The 9,543-nt window shown below is 38.1% G+C and overlaps 1 protein-coding gene and 1 pseudogene across 1 annotated transcript; both read left to right on the forward strand.

The window, feature by feature from the left end:
• Positions 1–2,760: 2,760 nt before the first annotated feature.
• On the forward strand, positions 2,761–3,772 carry LOC136279363 (trace amine-associated receptor 1-like). Its single transcript, XM_066163001.1, has one exon. It carries the CDS (start codon positions 2,761–2,763, stop codon positions 3,685–3,687), a length of 927 nt encoding a protein of 308 aa, XP_066019098.1. The 3' UTR covers positions 3,688–3,772.
• A 2,443-nt stretch (positions 3,773–6,215) lies between these two features.
• LOC131784421 (uncharacterized) lies at positions 6,216–7,234 on the forward strand (annotated as a pseudogene).
• The last annotated feature ends 2,309 nt before the right edge of the window (positions 7,235–9,543 follow it).

Below are 9,543 nucleotides of genomic sequence, written 5' to 3' on the forward strand. Positions count from 1 at the left end.
ACTATGCTAAGAGACTTAGAGGTCACCTTTGTTAGTTCGAAAGTCAGAATCACTATCGTCTAATTTTATGCGCAAGAATGCCTAAACCTGTAATCTTTGTCGGTTGTTGATAAATCACAATTGATGATTAAAAATACAAGTGAAGGTTTCATATTTGTTAAGTGATTCGTGGGCTAGAGTAACAGTCACTTTGGAAATGAGCCCACAAACTTACAAGGCCATAAAATAAGTTTGATGATTGGATATCTGTTAATTATTAAACTGAATCTGGCATTTGACCTCCAAAGCCATGTTTCTGAATAGGAATATCGATAATTTTGGTTGTCGGTTAGTATTTACTTGTCCGCCCTAATCGGTAATTCTTTTTTGTATTTTCTCGGTAGTCAGTTATATTTTTCCATCTTTGTCGCTAAACAATTAACCCGATCCAGATCCTCTTCACACATCATCAAAGCGATCGCTAACAAGTGACCGTTAACGTTTTAAAAGAGTCTTATTTTTCAAATAATTTTTGCAATAGCAACTTAGATGCGCAGGTGGCCATGGGTTGTTGTTTTGAGACGCAGCTTAATGGATAGAAATATTTCTGATTAAAAGATCTCGGAAACTGTGATTCTAATGGTTAATTTTTTGCGATTCCTCGTTGTGAAAAACCTTTTTTTAGGAAGCGGTTTTCCCTTTTTATCGGGAAAAGGGAGAGGACTTATTCACTGAAAAATGTATGATACGTTGGACCCAAATTAACACCTGTGCTGAAGCAGTTAAAATATTCTCTTCACGTTTCTTCCACGCACTCGGGCAATAACCATTCACTTTGTGTACAATGCGGAACATTTATTGTCTAATTGCTTCATTCCTGTTTTGTGGACATTGACAGAGAGCAATCTTTAAGTAAAAATCCCATCACACAATCTATTTACATTTAATAAGGGTTGGCTCAGCGATAGTCAGTATGACGAATGTCCGTCCAGAATGGGCTGACATAGAGATATCCTTTTAGGCAAATTGATCCATTTACTTGCTTACAACGCCGGTAAAATAAGTAACATATCCTATCATATTTGGCCTATTGATTATTTTCCCTTCCTATCCAGCTGCTCTCGTATCGGCTTTCATCTTTGGGTTCACGGAAGACTTATTAACAGTTTTTTTTAGTCAATTATGAATTTACCTCACATAATCATCGTTTCACCGATGACTGCCAAGCTTCCCACACTCGAACTCTCGTTCATTCAAGTCTTGCGGCAACTCAGACTAAAGTTGATAGTTTTTTAATTTTCTGTTTACATTTCGGGTAATTTTATTTCCATAATTCCAGGGGTTCTGCTTCGAAATATTTTTTTCTTACAATTTTCCCGTTTCAATGCTCTGACCGCATTGCACTGGACTATATGAGTTAATGGGAGTCAACTGTGGCAAAACGTTGTCATAGGAGTAAGAATCAAGAACCATGAGACTGTATCCAAGGTTTATCGAAAGTCGGGAGAGTATTTCTTTCGTCGGCACTAGTAGATAACACCTCAATAATAAACCTGTGCAAGGAATAATTAATTATGTTTCAGAAAGGAATAAGACTTCCTTCACCTGTCGTGAGGCATTTCGAATGTTTAACGTTTGTTCTTCCCACTTAGTAAAATAAAACCAACTTCTTGTTGGTTTCGTTTGATCATGTGTTTCCTTAACAAAAGCGTAAGTAGATGTTCAAAACCCATTCTTTTAGTTCACGAAAGAATCTTAGAAGAAGGTTTTAATCTTTTATCTGTATTATCTGATAATATTAGGAGGTAAAATCTAGTTTAGGCTTGTCGCCGAAGACATAGTCAATTAAACAAATAGGTTTATCCCATTCTGAGGGCTAGTTCCTGTGCACCTGCGATATGATAATTAACTAATTTTCCTTGTACACTGGTGTTTGAATGAAGAGCTATCTAAAAATATTAACTGGTTAATTCACGTCTCATATAACCATCTTACTACCGACAACGACCCCCACACCTCTTTCATGTATATAAAGAGAGTGGATTAAGTGACTCTGAATACGACTGCAATTTCTTTTCAAGGTATGTTTATTCATTTTTATAATTTTTTTCTTTCTTTGGCCAATTCAAACTGTGGTATAGTGGTTTGAAAGAACATTATTATTGGAGATATAACCTTCGACACTTCAACTAAGCTCATCATTAGCAGACTGTTGTTGTGATATTACCGTATGTGGTTAGGTACGTTTTTGTGCTAATCAAGAAATTTCGCAGAAGTAATAAGGCTGTGACGGTATGGAAACAATATTGCAACCGGGTAAGTACAATAATATCTAAGCAGTGCCTTTTTAAAAAGTTTTTGGCCCAGGACTCTGAAATTGGAAATTTGACCGAGGCATTGTACAAGTACTTTTCCTTTTACAAACTTTAAAGAAGCCATATACATGTAAATGTAACTACCTTTGATAACGACACCAAAATCGGACTAATTACCTCATGCTTTTGTGCCAGTGGTTGAAACAGCCCTGTCAAGTCGTCGAATACAGTTTATTCAGATATGTTCCCATTATCCCTTGCAATCATACGTAAGTGGCGTGTATTGTTGAGAAATATTAAAGTCTCAATCGTTATTGTCTACACATGGTTTAATCAGAAAAAAAAAACTTTCTTTAGCATCGCAAAAACAATCCAGGTCAGGAAAGATTCTGTCGTTCATTGAAAATTTAACAACTTGTCTCCATTTGTAGGTCGTTTGGTGAAATAATATTTCAGTGGAAACTCAATGGCTCCCAACACAACTAACATTGCTCGTTACCTTCCTGCCTCCCACTGCGTTTCATGGTTTGCTGTGTTCAGCATTGTATGTCTGGCCATAGTCATCCTTAATATCATCACCATTATTATATTTGTGAAGCAGCGCCAGCTACAGAGGAAGAGTACATACTTGATTATCCATCTGGCCATAGTCGATCTCTTGGTCGGGGCGGTTAGTGGGCCTCTTTGGATTGACTTTTTTATGAGTTGGTCCTGCGATCTGTGGGAGTACGATAGGCCTGATAGCATTTTGTTATTCGTACTAGGGAGGGCTACTGGGTATCATATTGATAAAGTCTCGCTTCTTAACCTCGCTTTTATTTCATTAGAACGAACACACGCAACATTTTGTCCTTTCAAGCATCGTTCTGTAAAGAAATGGGTTTATGGAGTGGTTATAACTGTTACTTGGTTATTCCCTGTAGTCGTGATGTCTTTAGTGTTTGGACTAATAAACTTCAATCACGTCAGCTTTAAAATTACTTCGGTCCTCTTCTCATATCTTTCTATCCTTCTTTTAGTTATATTTGCGTGCTACGTTTCCATTTACATCAAAGTTCGTCGTGGTCGTTTTTCTCAACTCCATGGTGCAGCCGACCTGAGGGAAAGAAAACTGACAAGTACAATGTTTCTTGTCACATTTGGATCGTTCTTAACTTTCCTGCCGCAAATGGTTTACTGGGGTGAAGTGGCGTTTGATTTTAAGCTACAATCCAGCCTTCCCACCAATTACGCTTTTCACATTTCAATGGCGGTGTATGTTTTTTTTGTCTTCAACTCGCTAATAAATCCTATGATTTACGCCATACGGATGCCAGAATTTAGAGCAGGTATATTACAAATAATATTTCGTAAGACTCTACGCCGTTCGAACCCGGTCAACATTCCTCTTTAGGGTCGTTAATTTATAATGTTTGGAGAAATATAAAATTGAAAAAAAAAATTAAGCTCGAAGTAAAAAAGAAAAATTCTTGCGCGCTTCTCTACATTGCTAGCACAGGTCCATTACGGAAAACTAACGTCAATGATGATGTTTAAAGAAAATACTGTTTGTTAGGTTTAAAATTATGGGGATAAAATATTGACCCACTGATTGGGCTGTTATGATGAAATAACATTTTTTTCTCACATAAAGGCACAAAAGAATGAAAAGCCTTTGCCTAGATCAGTAAAACGACATTGAAGTGTTTATTTCAGTAGAGTACATACTACTTTTGTGATGACACCGCTGATATCAATCAATCAATGAACTTTAAAGAGGCATTCTTTTACATTGATGTAGATACGTCTCACTAAGGACGGTACATGAGACGGACGAGTTTACTTAAGGCAACCCGAAAATGTGATAATATAGACAGCTATGACCGGCTGAATGGTCATGTTAGTCTTGGTTGTTATTTGTAACGACTGACTACTCAATACGTGGGTTAAAAATTGAAAGCCAACACTCGTTATTACAAGAGAAAAGAAGCTCAAAGACAATTCTTTAGAAACTGTAGCGTGACAAGGATGATCTCCAAAGAAATAAAAGCAGAGAAAGATATAAATGAATGATAAAATAAAACCTCCCTTTGTTGAGTAATTGAGTTTAGTTTGGCTTGGTTTTGCTGTGCGAATTATTAGTCAGAATGTAACAGAAAACAATCACCATAAGTAGGTAGTGAAAGAAACAAACACTATTTTTACAACCATAGGTGTTGATCCCGCTAAAAAATCAATTGATATTCTCAATTTAGGGCCCTAGATTCTTTCTTGCCACTGCGCTACGCAGTAGCCATGCGAAAGCGATTTCATTTCCGGTTTCCATATTTTTGTATTTTTAATTCTAAAGCACATCATTCCAATCTCCTGCTGCCTTGAGGTAGTTGTTAGAACCTTTTTTCTTTTTGCTGTTGCATTACCAAGCCAAGGAAAAAGCTAGATACTGAACACACCTAAATAAAATTGAAAAGGCTTTATTGGGATATTTCTTGGCGATTTAAAACTAATATTTCTAAAGTTCTAGATCATTACGGGATGTCAATTTCACTATAACCCTTGCGCATGGAAAAAAGTTAATGGCTAGATTTCACCACGTATTTCACGGTTATTCAAACAAAACCTTGCGCTACCCTTGTATCAATATTACCACCTCCATTTCTTTTAAAACAGCGGAAAAAAAGCGATGATCTCTCCCCAAAATCGTTTTTTTTTGGATATCGAAATAATCCCTTGCCATACATTCCTTTATTGCGAGTTGCAATATTTGCCCCGTGGCAATCCCAGAGATCTTTGCGCAAACACAAAGATCCGATTACTGGCAACTCATTCATTACTGAGTAGTGGGTGTGAGACCACGCTGTGAGGTGATCATTCAGCGTAATAAGTGCCGCGCCGTGCGCTGTTTTCAATCCAACTTTTGTGCCTTACTCTCGGGCAATAACACTAACATCTTTTGAGAAGGGGAGGCTAGAATGACCCCAAGGATCCACCCTCTCTACCCCGGAAATTATATAATTATTAAACTGAATCCGGAATTTAAAGTAGTTAGTATTTACTTGTCCGTCCCAATCGGTAATTCCTTTTTGCATTTTGTTGGTAGTCAGTTATATTTTTACGCATCATCAAAGCAACATTAATAAGTGATCACTAATTTTCAAAAGAACCGTATTTTTCGAATGACTTTTGCAATAGCAACTTAGATACGCAGCTAAAAAGTTCTACTTCAAAATGTTTTTTTTTCTTACAATTTTCCGTCTCATTACTCTGACCCATCGCACCGGACTATATGGGTTAATGAGAGTCAACTGTGCATATACTCCTGATTGGCAAAACGTTGTCATAGCAGCAAGAATCAAGCACTATCAGCTCATCGTTAGCAGACTGTCGTTATGATATTACAGAACGTGGTTAGGTACGTTTTAATGCTAATCAAGAAATTTAACAGAAGTAATAGGGACTTTAAGATGCAGGCTCTACTACGGCGACCGGAAGTCTACCCTTTAAACCCGTCGGACTGCGCATGTCCAAGGTGGGAATTCACACCGTACTCTTGCCATCTGCTACGGCAAAATCGTCTCTCGTAGTGGTGAGTACGTCAGAATTTGCCATAATATTGTGTTTGAAGTCTTAATTATTTGAATTTTTCCTTGCGATTGAATTGATTTCGTTTCTTTACGAATTGATAACTCATAGCTAAGACGAAAATTGGTCAAAATTTATCTGTAGAAAAAATATGTCAAAATCAGGGACAGCTTCCGCCGCCAACACTACCAAGGGGCAATGGTAAGTATTTTTTTATCGTTTTCGTTCGTTTTAATTTTTTTTTGACTCAGTCGAGTTCTTCGGTTTGCTTTTCCGGCACTAAACTGGTGCATGGGTATTGATAACAAGTTATTAAAAATTTCATTCATTTCTGTTAATTTTGATTTTTATAACAAGCCAATGGAGTGGACAACAGCGCACGACGTGTTGCTGTGCAGAGAAATTTTTCTGCAAGAGTTTTACAAGTTCAAGAAAGGAAGCAATGAAAGAGGAAGAACTTGGACGCAAATTTCCGAAAATCTCAACTGTGTAACTGCAGTCAAATTCAAAGTAAATCAAAGGGCGATGAGAAAGAGATTTGACTTTCTACTTGGAAGATCTCGACAGCAAAGTAGAGAAGAAGCAAAAGCATGTGGTGCATGTCTCGAACCAAAAGAGCTCGACGTACTGTTAGAAGAAATGTCTGAAAGAGAGAAACTAGCAGAATCGACGAGAGAATCTTGTAGCAGCAAGAGCGTAGAAACAGATCGCAAAAAAGCCGAAGAGAAGCGTTGCCAAGCCTTAATAATAATAATAATAATAATAATAATAATAATAACTTTATTTAAGTGTCAGTGTATTTTAGCATTGCTGTGCTAATTGGGGACACTGTAAATAAGGAAACAAATATCGTAAATGAACAGAAACTCGTTAAAAACCCCAACTGGTAGGAGGCAGACCAGTTGGCTATTTACAAAGCGTGCAGGAGTTGAATTCGGGGCCACCGAAGACAAATCCATCCAGTGGCAGGGAGGAGGACTTGAACCCGGACTTCCGGCTTACAAGTGCAGCGCCCTAACCACTAGGCCACGCTCGCCTCCTTCGCCTTGGAAAGAATTGGTGAAACTAAAACAAGGGCTAATGAAGAATGAAAGAACAGCGAAAAGGCAGCGAAGAAGCGGAGCTGATGTTACCGAATTTCTATGGAAAAAGTCAGAAAAGGAGCTTAAGATCCGTCAAGAGGAGCTCGCTTTGAAAGCAGGAGAAGTTGAAAACGAAAAAGAGAAGCAAGCGAGATGTTAAAGACCCTGGATGCTATGATTGCAAACATGGCAAAACAACAAGATCAGATGCAAACACTTCAGATGGCTTTTTAGCAGCAACAGCAACAACAAACACAGACTATGATGGTATTGTTAGAAAGACTTACGAAAAAGTAATAACGAACTAGTTTTCCGACAGAGATGACATCGCATTAATTTACTCTTCCTTGTAAATTTGTTGCATCTTCAAGTTACTGATTTTGTTTGTTAAATGTCATTTTGCATTCTCTGTTTTTTTAAAGTCGGTGTAAATTCTGTTGTGTTCTGCAAATATGATTTCCCCCTATTTTGTTGGAAATTTGTTCAGTGGTTTAAACTATTCAAGATATATCTTAAATGAGTAAATTATTTCAGTGCTAACAACTATACTTTCTTTTTGTTCGGTTAAAAAAAAAAACCATAGTATCATGCAAAGTAAGTAAAAAGGTCCGGAGGGTTACACCGAAAGAACTCAGAAGTGTTATTTCCATACATGCAAGTAAGGCTGTATCTTAAAAGTGCGCAAACGATATATATTTTCCCTACCGAGCTCAAACAAGGTTTTAAGTTCTTTGTAAAATCTAAAAACTTTAAATAGTTTACAATGTCTCCGAAGAGCCATTGAGCCAGAAGACCTCCATTTGAGGAGTCAAAACTGCATTTCTGAGTGGGCCCCAGAGGTTCACTCGCAAAGGATAAGTCGGATCACCGTATATACACAGAGGCCGTCCAGATAGCGAAAGGGCATATCGGTTGAGATCTGCCAACAGATTGGAGTCTGCCAACATCCCGGCATCATGTCTTCTTCCCTCTGAAAAATACAATGTTAATTAATAACTCAGAATTAGTAAGTACGTCGTAAATAAAGTTGCATTTGCTGTTGCCTCTCTCTTAGAATAAATCATTTTTTATTGATCGAATACAAAAACCATACAAACACATAAGCAAACATAAATATTGGAATGCAAACACTCTAAAGTACCCACCAACAGGTCCAAACATATTATTAATCATTCCGTCTGAGGTTACGACAGACTGAAATTTGATAGCATGGACACGGGTAAGCCCGTTGTGGACGATTCTTTGGTTGCATTCTGGTCTAGATATAGGCCAATCAGTTCCGTCGACAAACCCGAAGCAGTTATCCAGTGGTGCTTCTTTTCTGTGAACTACATCGGCGTAGTATTCCAGATTCCTGGGTCTAATGAGTAGTATTCTAGATTTCATTGTTGAATACGATGACCATGAGTTGCATAAATGTAATCCAACACTTCATTTGTTATCTTGCTGATAACAGGAACAGGCCAGGCTTGGCGAACCATTGTACCATGTCGCTGTACCGACATGGATAACACATGCCTTTTAACGGCATACATAAAGCTTCTTCTCCATCACAAACACTCCCTTGGCTGCATCCTACGGTTGCAAGAATTTGTAGAGCCTCAGCAAGTACCGCTAAGTGCATTTTTTAAACCCTAAACTGTGCCAAACATTCGTCGTCACTAAAATTCTCGAGTCATACGGAAGTTCTAAGGTTTTGAAATTCGTAACCAGTGTAAGACAGCAAAAATTCGTCATCACTTATGTAATTCATGTCGTAACAAAGACGGACTAACTCTCTATTGCTTCCTTGAAGGATGACATTTTTGCAAATAAAATGACTGCACAACAACGCTTTGAGCTCTGATCTTTTCGCCGTATTGTCACTGCACCTTAGCGATTCGTACTTGGCGGGAAATACGCCGTACTCATCCTAATCCATCGCGACCAAGGTAGACGTAATAAAGATTCACCGTACCGTATCTTGAAGTCCCTAATCTCCTGGCATGGCGCGAGTTGTTTGCGAACCTTTATGAGCTAAAATCTCCTATTTGATTTTGGGAGGAATACAACCGCTTTGAGCGAATTTATAGGGTATATAGATTTGACCGATTTCCGTCAAACTTCGCCGAAACATCCTAGGAATAATGACAAACAAAAGTGTGTCGGGAAATTTTAATATTTGAAATATTTGTCGTGGGCGTCCATTTACGCAGCACGACTCGCATATATAGCTACTCCAACTTTAGATAACGATATCTACACAACCTATCAGAATATCGAAAAAGCCTGACACGCTTTTGGTTATTGATGCCTTGTGAATGAGACTGTGCAGCTATTTTGCTCGTGCTGCAGCACTCGATACCCGATAGATTCAATGGACGAACCTTCGGTCGTCTCGCGCCTTAATGATTACATGATTGCAATTGATGTTCACCGCAAACTCCTTTACACGAACAATGTGCTTTGAAAACTTCCGCTCTGTCATCGCTTTCCTTGAAGATTACGGCTAAAAATGAGGTTCTTCGCTTTTTCTTAAATATCTATAGCAATGTGCTTCGACGTAGAAATCCTGTGACGGCTGACATGCGTAAATATCGTAAACATACCCTTCTCGAAAAAACCTA

This window comes from Pocillopora verrucosa, chromosome 3, assembly GCF_036669915.1.
Source record: "Pocillopora verrucosa isolate sample1 chromosome 3, ASM3666991v2, whole genome shotgun sequence".
Lineage (NCBI taxonomy): Eukaryota > Metazoa > Cnidaria > Anthozoa > Scleractinia > Pocilloporidae > Pocillopora > Pocillopora verrucosa.